Source organism: Papio anubis, chromosome 7 (assembly GCF_008728515.1).
Source record: "Papio anubis isolate 15944 chromosome 7, Panubis1.0, whole genome shotgun sequence".
NCBI classification, from domain to species: domain Eukaryota; kingdom Metazoa; phylum Chordata; class Mammalia; order Primates; family Cercopithecidae; genus Papio; species Papio anubis.
This window is the reverse complement of record NC_044982.1, coordinates 15,364,109-15,385,192: the sequence shown is the minus strand read 5'-3', so window position 1 is coordinate 15,385,192 and position 21,084 is coordinate 15,364,109. Positions and strand designations below refer to the sequence as shown.

The following is a 21,084-nucleotide window of genomic DNA, read 5'->3' as shown; positions in this document are numbered from 1 at the left end:
GAAATCCAGTATTTACCCAATTCACATGTGCATTTGTTGAACACCTATTATGTGCAAGGCACTCTGGGATCCTGAGATGCTTGAGCAATGGTCGCTCTTCTCCAGGAGCATACAGCTGAGTGGAGATGAGTACTCAAAGATGATAATGACACTGAGGAAGGCAGAAGAGGTAAATAGTATGGTATTAAGCACTTAATGAGCCAGGCACAAGAAACTAAGAATGAGTAAGATACTGTGTGATTCAGGCCAGGCTCCATGGCTCATGCCTGTAATCCCAGCACTATTTTAGGCTGAGGCAGGAGGCTTGCTTGAGCCCAGGAGTTTGAGGCTGCAGTGAGCTTTGTTGCACCACTGTACTCCACCCTGGGCAACAGAGAAAGAGCCTTGTCTCTTTAAAAAATTTATATATGAGGCTGGGCGCAGTGGCTCACGCCTGTAATTCCAGCATTCTGGGAGGCTGAGACAGGAGGATCACCTGAGGTCAGGAGTTCGAGACCAGCCTACCCAACATGGCAAAACCCTGTCTCTACTAAAAATACAAAAATTAGCCAGGCATAGTGGCACACGCCTATAATCCCAGCTACTCAGGAGGCTGAGACAGGAGAATTGCTTGTACCCGGGAGGCAGAGGTTGCAGTGAGCCGAGATCGCTCCACTACACTCCAACCTGGGTGACAGAACAAGGTTCTGTCTCAAAAAAAAAAAAAGTGTGTGTGTGTGTGTGTGTGTATATATATGGCGGATACATATATACACAGTGGATACATATATATGGATATATATATATATGGTGTTTGTTCAATTATGCAAACCATCATTTATTGAGGGCTTACTCTGAAATAAGCACTTGGCTGAATACTTTTTAAAAACTTATTTTTTTTTTTACTTTTTTAAACCACATGAGTGTGCTAAACACTTTTTTTTTTTTTGAGATGCGGTATTGCTCTGTTGCCTAGACTGGCATGCAGTAATGCAATCTCGACTCATTGCAGCCTCTGCCTCCCAGGTTCAAGCAATTCTCCCACCTCAGCCTCCCAAGTAGCTGGGATTACAGGTGCACCACCACGCTGGGCTAATTTTTGTATTTTTGGTAGAGACAGGGTTTTATCATGTTGCCCAGGTTGGTCTTGAACTCCTGACCTGAGGTGATCCACCCTCCTTGGCCTCCCAAAGTGTTGGGATTACAGCCATGAGCCACCGTGCCTGGCCTGCTAAACACTTTTATGTACATTTTCCAGTTTCTTTCTGACAACAGCCATATGAGGCATTATCATTGCTTTACAGTCAAAGAAACAGGTTTAAAGAATAAAGTCGGGCCAGTCGTGGTGGCTCATGCCTGTAATCCCAGCATTTTGGGAGGCCAAGGTGGGCGGATCACCTGAGGTCAGGAGTTTGAGACCAGCCTGGATAACATGGTGAAACCCCATCTCTACTAAAAATACAAAAACTAGCCGGGCGTGGTGGCAGGTGCCTGTAATCCCAGCTACTCAGGAGGCTGAGGTGGGATAATCGCTTGAACCCGGGAGGTGGAGGTTGCAGTGAGCCGAGATTGTACCACTGCACTCCAGCCTGGGTGACACAGCAAGACTCTGTCTCAAAAAAAAAAAAAAAAAAAAAATAAAGTCAATAAAGTCACATCCCAAATTCAAGTATATTCACAATGCTAAAACCACTTCTTAATAACTATGCTATAGTGTTTCACATTGCCTGAAATCTAACAAGGAAGAGTTTTTAAAGAATAAAATTAACATAAACGAAAACAAAATGTAACTGCCATAAGGAAAAATAGAAACGATGCTCACAGAGGGTTCCAAATCTAACGTTTGCTGGAAAGCAAAGCAAGATGGCGTCATAAGTTTTAAGAATCCAGTAAATACTTCCTGACCTCCATGGGTTAAATTGATGGAATTGCCTAGAGCTCTAGCTACAGCTGTGGCTGTATCGCACTTCTTTTCAACCCATACTCAACTCATCTTTACTTTCCTAGAGATTAGAGGCAGCTGTGTAAATGGAGCTCGATGTAGCCATCAACCAGCTCATTCTGACCTTGGTGCCAACAGGTGGTATAGGGAGTGCTTAGGCTGAGCTGATGACCAGGCGCCATCTTGCCTATCAGCAGTGGGCTAGATGAGGGTAGGCTGGACTCGATGAAGTGGCTGGGCTCAGATCCTCCTGTTGTGTGTTTTAGAGACCCCACTGGCTTTTGCCAGCATCCCAGGCTGCACGGTTATGACTGACCTGAAGGATACAAAGGCTGCAGCTGGTTGTCTCACCCCAGAGAGAATTCCAGAGGTCCATCACATTTCCCAAGATCCTCTGCACTACAGCATCGCGTCAGTGTCCGCTTCTCAGAAGATCAGAGAACTAGAGTCTGTGATCGGCATAGACCCAGGTAAGAAACAACGCATTTGCACCTGGAGAAACTGACCACTGACATAATTTTCAGTGAAAAAGGCAGGATGCAAAATGTCTCCACAGCATGATTTTTTAAATGTTGATACTGCATATAAATCTCAAAAGGACTAAAATTAAATACACCAAAATACTGATATTGATGGTCTCCAGGTAGTGCTATTATGAGTGATTTTTTTTTTTTTTTTTTTTTTTTTTTTTTTTGGAGACAGAGTCTCACTCTATTGCCCAGGCTGGAGTGCAATAGCGTGATCTCGGCTCACTGCAACCTCTGCCTCCCGGGTTCAAGTGATTCTCCTGTCTCAGTCTCCTGAGTAGCTGGGATTACAGGCACGCACCACCACACCCGGCTCATTTTTGTATTTTTAGTAGAGATGGGATTTCACCATGTTGGCCAGGCTGGTCTTGAACTCTTGGCCTCCCAAAGTGCTGGGTTTACAGGCGTGAGCCACTGTGCCCAGCCTTGCTTTCTTTTTTGTTTGTTTGTTTGTTTGTTTTGAGACAGAGTCTCGCTCTGTCGCCTGGGCTGGAGTGCAGTGGCCGGATCTCAGCTCACTGCAAGCTCCGCCTCCCGGGTTTATGCCATTCTCCTGCCTCAGCCTCCCGTGTAGCTGGGACTACAGGCACCCGCCACCATGCCTGGCTAATTTTTTGTATTTTTAGTAGAGACGGGGTTTCACCGTGTTAGCCAGGATGGTCTCGATCTCCTGACCTCGTGATCCGCCTGTCTTGGCCTCCCAAAGTGCTAGGATTACAGGCTTGAGCCACCGCGCCCGGCCCCAGCCTTGCTTTCTTCTTTGTGGCTTTTTCATTTTTTTTTTTTTTTTTTTGAGATGGAGTCTCACTCTGTCGCCCAGGCTGGAGTGTGGTGGTACAATCTCAGTTCACTGCAACCTCCACTTCCCAGGTTCAAATGATTCTCCTGCCTCAGCCTCCTGAGTAGCTAGGACTATAGGCACATGCCACCCCACCTAGCTAATTCTTGTATTTTTAGTAGAGACAGGGTTTCACCATGTTGGCCAGGCTGGTCTCGAACTCCTGACCTCAGGTGATCCACCCATCTCAGCCTCCCAAAGTGCTGGGATTTACAGGTGTAAGCCACCACGCCCAGTCGTTTTTGGCTTTTTCTTGTTGTTCTAAACTTTAAACATGTGAGGAAGTTCGTTGAGTTTGTTTGCTGGGCATGTTGCCAGCCAGAAGCAGATGGAGTTAGGTAGGTAAGAAAAAAAGAGAGAATGGTTTCTAGGTAGGCAACTGCCACCATTTAAAAAAAGTTATTTATGTAGTTTATTATTATTATTTAGAGATGGGAGGGCGGTGTCTCACTGTGTTGCCCAGGTTGGTCTTGGACTCCTGGGCTCAAGTGATTTTCCCGCCTCAGCCTCCCAAAGTGCTGGGACTATAGGCGTGGACCACCCAGCTTGTCTTCTATGGGTTTAATGATGTCCCTAATCTCTCCGTTTTGTGCCATTGCCCTGGGATTGGGCATGTAATAGATTATTTGTATACTAGGCAGCAGTGATAGTGTTAGGGGCAGGATTACTTCTCTGGGGATCCCAGTGGGGCAGGACCCTACAGCCACAGCCTCACAACAGTTTGCAGTCAACTTGTATATTGTATAACGCATCTCAGAGGAAGGATAGCCCTTCTGTGGCTTTGGAACCACTGGCCTTCTGTACATGGGAGAGGGCTGGTGAGATCCCCTAGGGGACCTGCTGATTCCAATTAGTTGTTTATTTTATTTTATTTTATTTTTTGAGACAAGGTCTCACTGTTGCCCAGGCTGGAGTGCAGTGATGCAATCTTGGCTCACTGTAACCTCCACCTCCTAGGCTCAAGCAATCCTCCCACCTCAGCCTCCTGAGTAGCTGGGACTACAGGCCGGCACCACCATACCCGGCTAATTTGTTGTTGTATTTTTAGTAGACACGGGGTTCTGCCATGTTACCCAGGCTGGTCTCAAACTCCTGAGCTCAAGTGGTCTGCCCATCTCAGCCTCCCAAAGTGCTGGGATTACAGGCGTGAGCCACCACGACTGGCCGTGCTGATTCCAGTTAGAAAGAGATTTGCTGAAAGCTGGTTGAGGGGCTTTTAACTTCCAGCTGTGTCTTCATTTAAGGGCTGAATTTCTAATCCCAGGTGGCCAGCAGAGACTGCAGTTTCACCTGCCATTGTGCGGGGTAATTTCCTTTGTTGGCAAACACTCATGAGAGAATTATGGCATAGACCATACCTCAGTTTCCTCATCAGCATAACAGGAGTAATGACAATTATGCCTCCCTCTCTGGGTTGTGATGCATAAAAAGGATAATGATGTCACCTACCAAGTTGTACTGTGCCAGGCATCAGGCTGCTAGCAAGCATTTAAGCGTTTCATCTTGTTAAAGTCTCCCAATGACTCTATGTGAGGCAGCTATGATTAACTTCATTTAACAGGTGAGGAAACTGAGGCAGATAAGGTCCAGAGACTTACCAGAGTCCACATACCTAGTAGGTGGTCAGGGCAGAACTTGAACCCATGTCTGCTGACTTCAAGCCCATGATTTATAAATATCAGCTAAATTAGAATCTGAATGTAAACGGTAAGTCACAGTCTTGCCTAGGCAGTTGAAAGAGTGCTCCAGTGACTCCTGGTTCACACCCTAGTCCGTCTTCTGGACCTTCTCATGGGCCGTGCTCCTAAACCTGGGGTACAAACCACCCTTGGCACCTGGAATGACTGGAGAGAAGGCATATGTGGCCTCCCCACCAGCCCACGTGACTCTCATTCCCCAAAGTCAGGTGGACTGGTGGGGAGATCCAGGTAGCTACCTGGATCAATGGTGGCCGACCTCCGTGGATTGCTGAGGGGTGAGGCCAGCCTGCACATCAGCAGTCAGCTCTCTGGGCCAGACTCCCAGGGCCCAGACAGGACTGATTCCAGTGCCAGTTTAAAGCCTACAGCAGCTGGGCAGAGCCCCAAAACAGACAGACTGAGACCTTCCCCTGCTGGCCAGCACTGTCACGAATCTGACAGTGCAGACCAGCCCTAGAAATGCCTAATTCTTGGGAGGCTGAGGTGGGAGGATCACTTGAGGTCAGGAGTTCAAGACCAGCCTGGGCAACGTAGAGAGATCCTATCTACAAAAAAATAAAAAAATTAGCTAGGTGTGGTGGTGTCACACACCTGTGGTCCCAGCTACTGGGGAGGCTGAGGTGTGCAGATTACTTGAGTTCAGGAGGTTGAAGCTGCAGTGAGCCGTGACTGCACCACTGCACTCCAGCTTGGGCAATAGAGCAAGATGTGAGAGAGAGAGAGAGAGAGAGAGAGAGAGATGGAAAGAGGGAAGGAGGGAGGGATGGAGGGAGGGAAGGAGGGAGGGAGGGAAGGAGGGAGGGAGGGAGGGAAGGAAGGAAGAAAGGAAGAATGGATGGAGGGATGGATGTAGAGATGGGATCTCCCTGTGTTGCCCAGGCTGGTCTTGAACCCCTGGGTTCAAACAATCCTCCCTCCTCAGTCTCCCAAAGTGTTGAGATTATGGGCAGGAGCCACCGCTCCTGGTGCTCTGGGTGGATATATTTTTTTTAATTTCTGCCGTACCTTCTCCTTCACAAAACTCTTACCCAAGCTGATGGCTCTCCATTTAGCACAGGGTCATGAGGGAAGATGAATTATTAACTCTATCATTAGCTCAGATTAAAAAAAAAAAAAAGTAATTGGGAAGTAAATTTATTGCGGACGTGGTGTGCCCACTGCTTAATAAAATGAGCTAAGAGTTCAGCCACAAACACCGTCCATCAATGCTGTGCAGACTGCAAGATGAAGCTTGAAGAATGATGCTGGGGGAGGCAGATTTACAGTTGTTGGATGTGTTGATGTCATCTGTTAAGGACCGTCTTTAATCCTCAAGAACAACAGATGCTTTTGATCCCCACTATATTAAATAAGCAGATAGAAGATTCATAACAGCGTCTTGAGCATTACTCACTGGGCATAAGAATAGGCCCACTCAGTCATTTTTGAGAGGATGTTGGCTTGCATTTGAGGTGCCTGGGGAATATGAAGGGATATAGGGTTTATAGTAATGATTTTAGCACTGATGATAAAATCATCATAAATTGACCAATACAGTCAACTGTATTGACCAATTTACAGTTGACCAAGTTCTCACTCTCCTCTTCTCCCTCTGGTGCTCATGCACCCTAGGAAGTAGGTTACATCCCAATTTTTTTATTTAAAAATGTTGTTATTCTTCTCCTCGCCCCCCTCCATTTTTTGAGACAGGGTCTTGCTCTGTCACCCAGACTGGAGTGCAGTGGTGCGATCTCAGCTCACTGCAGCCTCTGCCTCCCAAGTTTGAGTAATTCTCCTGCCTCAGCCTCCTGAGTAGCTGGGATTACAGGTGTGCACCACCATGCCCGGCTAATTTTTGTATTTTTAGTAGAGATGGGGCTTCATCATGTTGGCCAGGCTTGTCTCGATCTCCTGACCATGGATCAGGTGATAGATCAGGTGCTCCATCTGCCTCAACCTCCCAAAGTGCTGGGATTACAGATGTGAGTCACCGCGCCTGACCTAAAATTTCGTTTTACAAATGTTCTGCTGTTTTATTTATATGCTGTTATTTAATACCATAAACAATGCGGTGATGAATATCCTTCTGTTTGTGAACATGCCTATGATGACTTTGTTAGGAATAGTGGGCACGAGAAGTGACTCGCTGGCTCCAGTGGAATACACAAATCTAAGAGAGAAATCACCCTCCAGATAGCACTGCTCCAGTGTCCACTCCTCCCAGCACACTATGTGAGGGACTATGTCCCCGTGACCCTCCTACACCTGGACTACCTCCCATTCTCCATGTGGGAAAACTGAGGCTCAGAGAGGTCAAGGGATGAGGCCAAGGTCACACAGCTACAATATGCCAGCACCTGGACTGGAATGCAAGTTTCCTGGTCCTAAGTCTGGAACTGTTCCTCCATAACAGAAATCCAAACCCCATGTCTTCTTCTTTTTTATTTTTTTATTTTTTGAGACAGAGTCTCACTCTGTTGCCCAGGCTGGAGTGCAGTGGCACGATCTCGGCTCACTGCAACCTCCACCGCCCAAGTTGAAGCGATTCTCCTGCCTCAGCCTCCTGAGTAGCTGGGATTACAGGTGCCTGCCACCGTGCCTGGCTAATTTTTGTATTTTTAGTAGAGATGGGGTTTCACTATGTTGGGCAGGCTGCTCTTGAACTCCTGACCTCGTGATCAGCCCGCCTCGGCCTCCCAAAGTGCTGGGATTACAAGCGTGAGCCACCCCGCCCAGCCAACCCCGTGTCTTTCATATTCTCCAGGCACCTCAACTGTAAGCCAGCATCCTCTCACGTCCTTTCAGTCCACTGCTGATTTCAGCCACCGCCAGAGTGGAAGTTCTGTGTCACACACTCTGCCTTCGCATGCACTGTTTTGCTCTGAGGTGACCTGAATGTAGACAAAGGCACAATGGAACCTCATGAGAGTGGCTGCCTGGCTTGGTGGCCACTGGTGGGCATCTGTAGCACACACCGCAGCTTCCCCACTCGTATCCTCTGGGCCACCTGGGTTCACTTGCATAGAATTATGGGTGGCTCCCAGCATGACAGCCTCTTACCTTAGGGGTTCGGGTCTCTCTGCTCCATCTGAGGATGCCCTCTGTCCCTCCAGAGTCTCCCTCATCACAGCAGGCACAGCCTGGAGGTGCAGAGGACTCAACGCCCTAACGGGCAGGTGGGTAAATGCCCAGTCTCCCTGTCCAGGACCCCACCGTTTCTTAGAGAATCTCAAGCCGCGCTGAGCCCTGGTTGCCTTTGAAGTTAACTTGCTCACTCACAATCCTTTGCTGTTTTTTTCCCCTTTCCCCATCTTCTTGCTTGCATTTCCTGGAATCACCTCCCACTGAAATACTTGTGCCCAGGTCCTTGTGCTAGGGGTCTTCTTTGAGGGAATCCCCAGCTAAGACAGTACTGTTTCCCTTCCCTCTTATATTTTCCCTGTATTAGTTAGAGTTTGCTAGATTGCTGTAACCTAGAAGCCCCGGGATGCTTTGCTCAAATACAACAGAAATGTGTTCCTCTCTCACACAGCAGGCCAGGGTGGGTCTTCCAAGGTGAGTGTCCTGGGTCAGCAGGAAGGGGACCTGCCCCACTCAGTCACTTAGGGACCCTGCAGGTCTGCCGTTACATCCTGTGACCCCCAGGAGGTTCTGGTTGTCAGTACTCCAGCCGCCAGGAAAAGGGAACGAGCTTGGAGGTGCATGTGGAGGTGCATGCCAGGCCCAGAGGTGGCATGTGTCACTTCCATCACGATCCAGTAGAGAAAACCCAATCTTGCAGCCACACCTGACTGAAGGGAGGCTCCTCAGCCATTTACCCCTCTCTCTCTCACTGCTGGGGTCAGGGAGCGGGGGTAGAATACACTGTGGTGAGCAATTTGCAGTCTCTGCCGCAGCCCTCAAAAAAACAAAGCAAACAAACTAAAAACCCAAACTACTCTTACTATAAAGTTTCTACTTTAAAAATAATCACTTTTGGCTGGGTGTGGTGGCTCACGCCTGTAATCCCAGCACTTCGGGAGGCCAAAGTGGGAAGATCGCTTGAGCCTAGTAATTTGAGACCAGACTGGGCAACATAGCAAGGCCCTATCTTTTAAAAAAGTGCCAAAAAAAATTAGCGGTATGTGGTGACGCGTGCCCAGCTACTCGGGAGGCTGAGGCGGGAGGATCACTTGAGCCCAGGAGTTCAAGGTTGCAGTGAGCTGTGATCATGCCACTACATTCCAGCCTGGATGACAGAACAAAACCGCATCATAAATAAATAAATACATAAAAACAATTTTAAAAGTAAAGAGTCAGTTTTACATTCTATTTTATTTTTGTCATTTCAGGGAACCGGGGGATTGGACACCTGCTCTGTAAAGACGAGCTGCTGAAGGCCTCTCTCTCGCTGTCCCATGCCCGCTCAGTGCTCATCACCACTGGGTTCCCGACGCATTTCAATCATGAGCCTCCGGAAGAGACAGATGGCCCACCAGGAGCTGTTGCTCTAGCCGCCTTCCTGCAGGCCTTGGAGAAGGAGGTAGCCATAATCGTTGACCAGAGAGCCTGGAACTTGCACCAGAAGATTGTCGAAGACGCTGTTGAGCAAGGTGAGCAGTGAGATGCGCTTGGTCCATTTCCCCAGATGGGCTTTGTGGACGGAGGCTGGAGTGAATTCGCATCTGCAGCACAGAGCATTCTCCTTCCAGCTCACAACTCCGTTGTAAGCTGCATAGCCCGATTTTATAGACGAAGAGACCGAGGCTCTGGGAGGTCCAGGGGATTTTCCCAGGTGGAAATGGCGAGCTGGAATTTGAACTTGGATCCACCAGGCTCCAAAGCATGGGATCCTTCCTGCACACCTGCTGTTCTCCCTGTGCGATGGGGGGAATGATCTGCCGAGTATTAGCCACCAGGGGCAGCCCTGGACCACCAGAGCTGGGGAGGGTAGTGGAGTGTGAAGTGGCTGAAAGGCTCAGACAGCAGTCCCACCTGGTTGTGATGGGCAGGGCTGCACCTGGAGCACCCAGTGGGCGTTATTGCTGCAGGTGTTGGAGACTCGAGGCTGTAATTCCACTATCCGTGTAACCGAATCAGCCTCAGGCTCAATGTGAACAAGCGCCGCTCACCTCACCTCCATCCTGCAGGAAGTGTTATCAGGCATGAGCTGGAAGCCTGGTGAATCTCACCTGCCTCCCACTGCCGATCGCTCTGTGTCCCTCAGAATGCATTCTTCAGAGGTATGTTTCTTCCTTTTAGCATTTAAAAAGGGCTTTAAACCCAGTAAGGCATACCCTAAAGCAGCCATTATGTCAGAAGTTTCCAAAAGCCTGTGTCTGTACATGCAGAATCCATTTCATGCAGCAAATGTATGTTGAGCTCGAGTATGTGCCAGGCACTCTGTTAGGTTCTTGAGATCCACCCGTGAGCAAAACTGACAACAGTCCTGCCCCCACGGAGAGTATCTTCCAGCAGAGTGTGACAGACAAGAAACAACATGTAAGATGAAGGCACAGTGTGTTCGAGTGATGATGCCATGGGGAAAATGGACCAGGATGAGGAGACTAGAGAGTGAGGGGCTGGGCGGTGGCAGCAGTGGGGGACAGCTGTCACTTTAAACAGGATGGCCAGGAAGACCCCCTGGAGGAGGTGGCCTTTGACTCCAGAATTCAGGTTGATGATGAGGGCGTGAGGCTTGGGCTGGCTGAGGGAAGGGCATCCTGGGCTGTGGCAATGACTGGGGCAGAGGCCATTAGGTGGAGTGGGGGCCAGTGGGTTTAAGAAAGGATGATATGCTGGCTGACTGGCCTGGAGTGAATGAGGAAAAGGGACAGAGAGGTAACAGGGACCAGATGGGGCAGGGCCTCACAGGACCCTGTGGGCAGCTGGGCTTTTGTTCTGGGTGAGATGGGGAGGCTGGGATTTCTCTGAGTGGGGGACAGCCGTGTTCTGTGTGAGTTGTAAGCGATCACTGGGGTGCAGAGACAAGGGTGGAAATGGGAGACTGGTGAGTTATGGAAGGTGGGAGAGGAGGACGGTTTGGAGTGGGGGTGCCTCATGGCACATCCCTTCAACCCACTTCTGATTTCAGCCGCCACTGCAGTGGAAGTTCTGAGTCACATTGACCGGATTGGGCCGCCCACAAGCTAGGGCCCTGCAGGGCCTCTCCAAAGCCGTGTGGAGTCACTGGCTGATGGCTTCAGGGCACCCTCAACCCCTGGGGGACAGGACCTGAGGTTAAATGACCTGTCCCCTGTCTTTTGGACACTGGTGGAACTGAGCCCCCACTCCCTAGAGCAGCAACCTTGAAGGTGCACGTTCCCTCCTTCCCAGCCTCACCCTGTTCCTCCCACATGCTTCCTGGCACCATCTCCCAAGAGACCATCTGCACCCACGTCTCAAGTTCTGGTTTCAAAGGAACCTAAAGAGACACTAGGTACAGATACAGAGGGCAGGGGGTATTGTGAGAAGTAGCCAGATGCTGTATCTATTTTGCAGTCAACATGATTTCCAGATGGATGGGATGTGGGTGTGAGGAGAAGGATCAGGGCTTGCTCTAAGGTTTGCGGCCTGGTAACTGAAAGGATGGAGTTGCTGTGAACCGAGATGGGGAAGACTGGCATGTTTAGGGGTAAATCAAGAATCCAGGTTTGACATTTGCGCCCTGATGGAGGGATTGTAAAATGGTGCAGATGCTATCAAAAACGGATGGCAATGGCTCAAACAATTAAAAATAGCAAATACCATAGGGTCCAGCAATTCCACTTCCAGGCATATACCCCCTAAAAAGGAAAGCAGGGACTCAGAGGTATTTGTCCCCCCATGCTCATAGCACTTTATTTGCGATAGTCAAGAGGAGGAACCAAATCAAGTGCCCATCGATGGATGAATAGATAAACAAAATGTGGTAGATAATTATTACTGAGCCTTAAAAAAGCAGGAAGTTCCGACACATGCTATAACATAGATGAACCTTGAGGACATCTTGAGAAGTGGATTAAGCCAGTCATATTGTATGACTCCACTCATATGACGTGCCTGGAGTAGGCAAACTCATAGGGCAGAAGGTAGAGTGGTGGTTGCCAGTGGCTGGGAGGAGAGGGGAATGGCGAGTTGTTTATAGGTACAGGGGTCCAGTTTGGGATGATGAGAAAGTTCTGGAGATGAATGGGGGTGATGGTTGCACAACGATGTGAACATACTTTATTCTACTGAACTTGAAAATGGCTAAAACAGGCCAGACGCAGTGACTCATGCCTATAATCCCAGCACTTTGGGAGGCTGAGACAGGCGGGTCACTTGAGGTCAGGAGTTCAAGACCAGCCTGGCCAACATAACAAAACCCCATTTCTACTAAAAATACAAAAATTAGCCAGGTGTGGTGGCGCACACCTGTAATCTCAGCTACATGGGAGGCTGAGACACAAGAGTCGCTTGAACCCGGGAGGTGGAGGTTGCAGTGAGCCGAGATCATGCCACTGCACTCAAGCTTGGGTAACAGAGTAAAACTGTGTCTCTAAATAAATAAATAGGCTAAGATGGTAAATTTTATGTTGCATGTATTTTACCATAATTTTTAGAAGAATGCATGTTTGACCCTCTTAGGCATGAGGTGTCTATTAGCCACACAGTGGAGAAGTCAAGGAGGCAGTTAGTGATATATAAAGGGTTCAGGAGAGCAGCACGGGCAAGGAGAAATTGGGAAGCTGTTGGCGTGTCGGTGGGCTCCCAAGTCAAGATACTGGGTGAAATCACCGTGGGAATAAATGGAGGCAGAGCGAAGGACCCAGGATTGCGTCCTGGGTCTCCCAGTGTTAAGAGGACAAGGAGAAGGGCGGAGCAGGTAGCGAGGGAGATGAGAAGGAGCGGCGCTGAGGCCAGAGGAAAGGCGAGGGGCTGTGTTTCCGCAGAGCAGAGATAGGCCTCGGGAGGAAGGGCTGGCAACGGCATAGAGCACCACTTGCAGGCCAACCCTCATTTCCATCGGACAACGGCGTTGCTGGGTATTTTCAGCTGTCCCCTTCCCAGAAGTCGCTCTGCCCTCTCTGCTCACCTGACAGCCTGGCTTGGAGATGCCTGCCAGACTCCACTCAGAGCTGGGTCTTGTCTCTCGTCCTCATGGGAGCTCAGAGGGTGGAATTTGCTATATTGGATTTTGCAGAACTTCCATTACATTTGGATGAAGAACGTAAAAGCAATTTGGCCTTTTAATGAAAATTGTTTCAGCTCCCTGCCGTCTTAAGCTCTGTGTGGAGACTTTGTGTTTGGCCAGTGTATATGCTGGGATTCTACCCCAACCTGCTGTGAGATAGATCAGTTAATGAAAACCAAGTTCATTTTATTTTATTTTGGGATTTTTTGTGTATTTCCCACGTATTCTACAACAATATGTGTTCTTTTTGTAATTAAAAACTCCTATTTTTAAGAGTCAAATTCACTTTGATTCACTTTTGGAAATCACTCCAATATAAGTAAGTAACCCAAGGCACAGACTCTGGGAATTTCCTTCAGTTGTTCTTAACCTTCCCTGAAGGTATGCAGGAAGGTGGGGAGTGGGTGGGAATTTGGGGTGAGAATTGGAGCTATGAAACTGATATATATACATGGCCTTGCCCAAGTTGTTTGGCATCTCTGAGCCTCAGTTTTCCTCCTCTTTAAAACGGGGATAAGGATGGTTTTTGGGGTTTTTTCTTTCTTTTTTTTTTTGAGATGGTGTCTCGCTCTGTTGCCCAGGCTGGAGTGCAGTGGCGCGATATCAGCTAACTGCAACCTCTGCCTCCCAGGTTCAAGCAATTCTCCTGCCTCAGCCTCCTGAGTAGCTGGGACTATAGGCGCCCGCCACCACGCCCGGCTAATTTTTTGTATTTTTAGTGGAGTCGGGGTTTCACTGTGTTAGCCGGGATGGTCTCAATCTCCTGACCTTGTGATCCGCCCACCTCAGCCTCCCAAAGTGCTGGAATTACAGGCATGAGGGACCGCACCCAGGCCATGATGGTTTTTATCACATAGAATTGTTGTAAAAATTAAATCAGAGTGTTCACATTGAGTGCGTAGCAGAGGGCTGGCGCACTGTCACCAAGGGCACATAAATGTGTGCCCAGCCCTCGTGATGGCAGTGGGCCAGAACAGGCACTGTTCCCGCAGTATTATGGGCACCTTGCATGGAGCATATCTGATAGGCTGTATTAGCCCGATTCTGCCTCCACCCCTGTCAACCCTAGAGTTTACCCAGGACCAAAAGTCAACTTAAGTATCCTCTGTGTCGTGGCCTCGGCTTACCTAACATGTTCTACAGATAGATGTTGTTCAATAACAGTAATGATAGCCTTCAAAGAAGCTTTTGAAAAGCTAACGTGAATTTCCAAAATCCAACACTAGAGCTGATGTGTGCCCCGCTTGTCTTTATTTTCAAGGTGTTCTGAAGACACCAATCCCGATATTAACTTACCAAGGTGGATCAGTGGAAGCTGCCCAGGCATTCCTGTGCAAAGACGGAGACCCACAAACACCTAGGTACATATGTCCCATTCCAGTTTAAGTGGCGGATAGTAGAAACGCCCATATGCGCTCTTAACTTAGCCAGCAAAGCTGAGCCTTTCAGAGGGAACGAAGCCATGAGCCAAGGAAGATGGGTTCTCATGGACCAGACTAACAAATGAAGCTGGGGGGTTTCAAGGTGTTCTGGGGACCTCACAGAGCATCTCTGGAAGTAACAGATCCCTGGTCAGTAGAGAGGGACAGCATATCTTCCTGACAGAGGGGAGACATAGAAGTAAAAAATAAAGACTAGAAGTTTCTCAGTCTCAAACTATGGGTCATGACATGTTAGATAATAGTGAAATCATTTCAGTTGGGGTATCCAGCACCTTTGGAAAATGAAATAGAAATACAGCATCATTGTATATCTTGTATAGTAATGGTAAGTACTCCCTCATAAGACTGTGTACGTGCAAGTGTGTGTATTTCTTACTATGTGTTATGGTCAAACTTTTTTGTTTTTTTGGATAGGGGGATGGAGTCTTGCTCTGTCGCCCAGGCTGGAGTACAGTGGCACGATCTCGGCTCATTACAACCTCCGCCTTCCAGGTGCCAGTGATTCTCCTGCCTCAGCCTCCCAAGTAGCTGGGATTACAGGCACACACCATCACACCCAGCTAATTTTTCTATTTTTAGTAGAGATAGGGTTTCGCCATGTTAACCAGGCTGATCTGGAACTCCTGACCTCAAGTGATCCACCTACCTCGGCCTCCCAAAGTGCTGGGATTACAGGTGTAAGCCACCGTGCCTGGCCTCTCTGAACCATTTTTAAGCTTACACTTCAGTGGCATAAAAGTACACTCACATTGCTGTGCAGGCATCATCTCCATCCATCTTCAGAACTCTTTTCATCTTGCAAAACTGAAAGTCTGTGCTCCATTCAAAGATAGTTCTCCATCTCCTCCTCAACCCAGCCTCTGGCAACCACAATTCTACTTTCTGTCTGTCTGAGTTTGACTATTTGAGGCACCTTGTGTAAGTGGAATCATCCAATATTCGTCCTTTTGTGACTGCTCATTTCACTTAGCATAATGTCCTCAAAGCTGATGTCGCAGCATGTGCCAGAATGTCCTGCCTTTAGAAGGCTGAATAACATTCGCTTGTGTGTATATACCACATTATGTTTGGCCTTCATCCAGCAGCGGGCTCTTGGTCTGCTTCCTGCTCTTGGCTACGCTGAATCCTGCTGCTATGAGCATGGGTGGACAAATATCTCCTTGAGTCTTTCACTTCTCCTGGACATACAAGTCGAAGTGAAATTGCTAGATCATATGGTATGTTCTATTTTTAATTTTTTGAGGAACGGCCATACTATTTTTTATAGCAGAGTTGAGATTTTTGAAGAACACTGTCTTGGAAGGATTGAGAGAGATGTAAAAGTACAATATGTATATTCTTTTTTTTTGAGACAGAGTCTTGCTCTGTCACCCAGGCTAGAGTGCAGTGGCACAATCTTGGCTCACTGCAGCCTCTGCCTCCCGGGTTCAAGTGATTCTCGTGCCTCGGCCTCCCAAGAAGCTGGGATTACAGGCACCCGCCACGGTACCTGGCTAAGTTTTTGTATTTTTAGTAGAGACTGGGTTTCACCATGTTGACCAGGCTGGTCTTGAACTCCTGGCCTCAGGTGATCCACCCGCCTCAGCCTCCTGAAGTGCTGAGATTACAGGCATGAGTCACTGTGCCTGCCTTTTTTTTTTTTTTTCCCTTGAGACAGGGTCTCACTCTGTCACCCAGGCTGGAGTGCAGTGGTGTGATCTTGGCTCACTGCTACCTCTGCCTCCTGGGCTCAGGCGATTCTCCCACCTCAGCCTCCCAAGGATAGCTGGGACTACAGACACACGCCACCACACCTGGCTAATTTCTGTATTTTTAGTAGAGATGAGGTTTCACCATGTTGCCCAGCCTGGTCTCAAACTCCTGGGCTCAAGTGATCTGCCTGCCTCGGCCTCCCAAAGAGCTGGGATTACAGGTGTGAGCCACTGTGCCCAGCCTGCATATTCTTAAATTGGATTGTCAAAACAATATTCCTGCTAGTAACAATAGCAACAATAATCACTGTAACTAATACTGACTGAGCACTAAGTAGGTTCAAGGCTTCATGACAAGCGCCTCCTGTGCATTTTCTCGTTTCTCCCTTTGAACATTGTGTGAGGTAGACGCTGGGGTCATGTCACCTTACAGATGCAGAAATGAAGGTTAGGAAGGGTAAGCAATTTGCTCAAGGCCCATGGCAGGAGGACCTGGAATCAGAACCCAGATGATCTGCTGCCACAGTCCACATCTGACCACTATGGCATCTGTGCCCCTTATTTCTCTGTTTCTATCTAAAGAAGTTTATCTTTGTGTTAGACTCATTCCTTTTATATTTTGAGCCCTTTTCTTTCTGTTTTGTGTCTGTAAACTGAACAAGTTCCTGGAAGGGGCCAGCGGCAGGCCAATAGCAGCCAATACTCTCAGCCTCTCGGCCTGGCTGTCCCTGCTAGACAAAGGGGATCTGGGTGGGCACCAGCAATGTTCCTATCCCCCATAGCAACCCTGACCATTGGCCTCCTGCTTTTATAGCCTCTGACCCTACTAAAGAAATTGCTGAGGATTCCAATGCTGGACTTTTTTTTTTTTTTTTTTTTTTTTCTTGAGACAGTCTCACTCTGTCGCCCAGGCTGGAATGCAGTGGTGCAATCTCGGCTCACTGCAAGCTCTACCTCCCGGGTTCAAGCGATTCTCCTGCATCAGCCTCCCAAGTAGCTGGGACTACAGGTACCCACCACCAAGCCCAGCTGATTTTTTAGTAGAGATGGGGTTTCACCATGTTGACCAGGCTGTTCTCGAACTCCTGACCTCAAGTGATCCACCTGCCTTGGCCTCCCAAAGTGCTGGGATTATAGGCATGAACCACCGTGCCCAGCCCCAATGCTGTATCTTAAATGGATTTGATAGACTAGCCTCCAGCACAGGTCCTGGCCCAGAGTAGATGTGCCACCAAGTTCTGCAGTAACGGAGGAAGCAAAGAAAGAGAGAAGCATCCTTCGCACAAACACAAGAAGGCATGACCCAGCAAAGCAGCCACCCTCTGACCTTTGCTTCCTGGCAGATTTGACCACCTGGTGGCCATAGAGCGCGCTGGAAGGGCTGCCGATGGCAATTACTACAATGCAAGGAAGATGAACATCAAGCACTTGGTTGACCCCATTGACGATCTTTTTCTTGCTGCGAAGAAGATTCCCGGAATCTCATCAACTGGTAAGTATGGAGTACTGGGGATGCACCAAGAACGTGGCCCCGTGAAGTATCTTTTTGTTGTTGTTGTTATGGAGTTTTGTTCTATCACCCAGGCTGGAGTGCAGTGGCACGATCTTGGCTCACTCCAACCTCTGCCTCCTGGGTTCAAGTGATTTTCCTGCCTCAGCCTCCCAAATAGCTGGGATTACAGGCACGCACCACCACGCCTGGCTAATTTTTGTATGTTTGGTAGAGACGAGGTTTCACCATGTTGGCCAGGCTGGTCTTGAACTCCTGACCTCAAGTGATCTACCTGCCTCAGCCTCCCAAGGTGCTGGGATTACAGGCGTGAGCCACCGTGCTCAGCCGAAGTGTCTTTTTATTGACTATTGAACACATGACCAGAAAGAGTTATGTGGGGACCATCATTTTCCACTGCAAAGACAGTTTTTGTTCATTATGGTTGGTATAGACACGAATGACACCGCCATTTAGAAATCCAGCATCCCCACAAGCAAGAGAGGGAAAGCGTATTCTATTTGCCTGCCTCTAAAGTAATAAAACTAATATTAAAGTAATATCAATAGTGAAATTGAAGCATGGCATATTATTTTGGTCATACAGGACAGAATGTACCATATATTATTTTATGAAGCATGTTAATTTAAAAATTATCTAACATATGGTTAGTATTTCAATTTTTTTTTTGAGACAGAGTCTCACTCTCTTGCCCAGGCTGGTGTGCAGTGGTACAATCTCAGCTCACTGCAATCTCCACCTCCTGGACTCAAGCAATCCTCCCATCTCAGCCCCCCGAGTAGCTGGGACTACAGGGTGTGCTACCATGCTTGGGTAATGTCACGTGCGTCCGTGTGAAGAGAGTCCACCAACAGGCTTTGTGTGAGCAACAGGGCTGTTTATTTCACCTGGGTGCAGGCAGGCTGAGTACGAAAAAAGTCGGTGAAGGGTGGTGGGATTATCATTAGTTCTTATAGGTTTGGGATAGGTGGTGGAGTTAGGAGCAATTTTTTTCTGGCAGGGAGTAGATCTCACAAAGTACATTCTCAAGGGCAGGGAGAATATTACAAAGTACCTTCTTAAGGGCAGGAGAGGATATTACAAAGTACCTTCTCAAGGGTGGGGAAAATGTATAGTACAAAGTACATACACAAGGGTGGGGGAATATCACAAAGTACATTGCTCATATGGGGCCGGGGAGGTGTATTGTCCTGAAGTCAGTGGAAGTCAGGGGTAGGGCAGGAACAAATCCACAATGGTGGAATGTCATCAGTTAGGCAGGAACTGGCTATTTTCACTTCTTTGTGGCTCTTCAGTTGCTTAAGGCCATCTGGATGTATACGTGCAGGTCACAGGGGATATGATGGCTTAGCTTGGACTCAGAGGCCTGACAGGCAACTTTTTTTTTTTTTTTTTTTTTTTTTTGAGACAAAGTCTCGCTCTGTTGCCAGACTGGAGTGCAGTGGCGCGATCTCGGCTTACTGCAACCTCTGCCTCCCAGGTTCAAGTGATTCCCCTGCCTCAGCTTCCTGAGTAGCTGGGACTATAGGCACATGCCACCAAGCCCAGCTAATTTTTGTATTTTTAGTTGACATGGGGTTTCACCATGTTGGCCAAGATGGTCTCGATTTCTTGACCTTGTGATCCACCTGCCTCGGCCTTCCAAAGTGCTGGGATTACAGGTGTGAGCCACCATGCCCGGCCGCTTGGCTAACTTTAAAAAATTTTTTGGTAGAGATAAGGTCTCACTATATTGCTCAGCCTGGTCTCGAACTCCTGAGCTCAAACTATCTTCCCACCTCAGCCTCCCAAAGTGTTTCAATTACAGGCATGAGCCACTGAGCCTGGCCTCCAATCGTTAATAATATAATACTGTGGGCTGGGCATGATGGCTCACGCCTGTAATTCCAGCCAAGGAAGGCCGAGGCAGGTGAATCACCTGAGCTCAGGAGATCCAGACCAGCCTAGCCAACATGGGAAAACCCCGTCTCTATTAAATATATAAAAAAATTAACCAGGCATGGTGGTGGGCACCTGTAATTCCAGCTCCTCGGGAGGCTGAGGCAGGAGAATCGCTTGAACCCAGGAGGTGGAAGTTACAGTGAGCCGAGATCGTGCCACTGCATTCCAGCCTGGGCAACAAGAGGGAGACTCTGTCTCAAAAATAATAATAATGTGATAATTTGTGTTTGCACAAAACTTTGTACTTTTCCAAGAGGCTTCACATTCATTGTAGTGTTTAAGCCTCTGTGAAAACCCCGTGAGGCAGGTAAGGTGAGTCCCAGGAGGTTTTCTCAGATCATCCAGCTAATTAGTGTTGCTGGTAGCATTAGGAGTAGACTGCAGACTCCTGGGGCCCCAGCCCTTTATCAGGGAATCTGCCTTTATGAATTGCTGAAAGGTTTAGTGTAAGCCCCAAGGAGAACCTTTCTTCCCTCTGGGTGGGTCTCAGGCCCTGGGGTAATGAAGGCTTGTTTGTCATTCCGTGTTTCCCAGTGTTTCCCAGACTCATTAGTCTCCTTTGGCTTTTGAGGTTTTGATGAGACAGTGAGAGCCTTCTAGGCTGATTGGAAAGTTTCTGCAAATCTCCCTGGCCTTTCCCAGAAGAGGCTGTGGGTGTGGTGCACACAGTGAGGTTGGCTTCCAGCTTCCTGTCCCTTGGGTTGCGCAGGCGGAGGACCTCAGTCTGTGCGGGAGGGGTTCTCAGAGTGGAGAAGGAAGAAAGAGGTCTCTGTGGCTACAGGGGCAAACAGGGTCTGAGGGAGCTGCTAGAGCAGTCCCATCCTCCCATGCCCAGAATGGGACCCCCATCTGTGCTGTGACAACCCTGAGATCCCAGAGGAAGCAGGTGGAGCTGGCTGTTCATGGCTTCGAACTGCCCGCTTTGTAGATCCTTGGGCCTTCTCTTGGCCTCAGGAGCCCAGTCTCCTCCTGTGGCCCCCCCCAGACCCTCCTGCCCAGCAAGGCTACCTCCTGAATTTTCCTGTTTCTCTTCTTCTCCATCAAACCCCCTATTCCTCAGGTTCCATGGGCAACTGCCATGTCATAGGCATAGTGCTCAATTGAGAATCAAGTTACCTGGGTTTAAGTCTCCACCTTCCACTGACTGCCCAGGTACTGCCCCCATCAGGGACTGCCAGCTCTGTACAGTGAGGATCACGATATCCATGACAGGATGGACGTGAAGCCCAAACGAGATGGAATTCATAAGATGCTAAAAAGAGACAGCTATAGACGAGATAACAATGTTACGTGGTGGGTGTTATTCCCCTCATTCAGTGGGCTATCATAGATCTAGAGAACTGTTCTGAGAAAAACCATCAGGATATAAATCTAAGGTGTTTGGTCCTTCACAATTGTGTC

At 48.5% G+C, this 21,084-nt stretch overlaps 1 protein-coding gene across 7 annotated transcripts in view; it reads left to right on the top strand.

Annotated features, from left to right (window-relative positions):
• DGLUCY (D-glutamate cyclase) overlaps window positions 1-21,084 on the top strand; it is a 159,114-nt gene that overhangs the window by 115,913 nt on the left and 22,117 nt on the right. For all 7 annotated transcript variants that reach the window (XM_031667908.1, XM_031667907.1, XM_009212136.3 and 4 more), the window contains 4 exons: window positions 2,188-2,391; window positions 9,297-9,557; window positions 14,361-14,460; window positions 17,576-17,724. In XM_031667908.1, coding sequence (XP_031523768.1) covers window positions 2,188-2,391; window positions 9,297-9,557; window positions 14,361-14,460; window positions 17,576-17,724 — 714 coding nt within the window. The remainder of the gene's footprint in view (window positions 1-2,187; window positions 2,392-9,296; window positions 9,558-14,360; window positions 14,461-17,575; window positions 17,725-21,084) is intronic.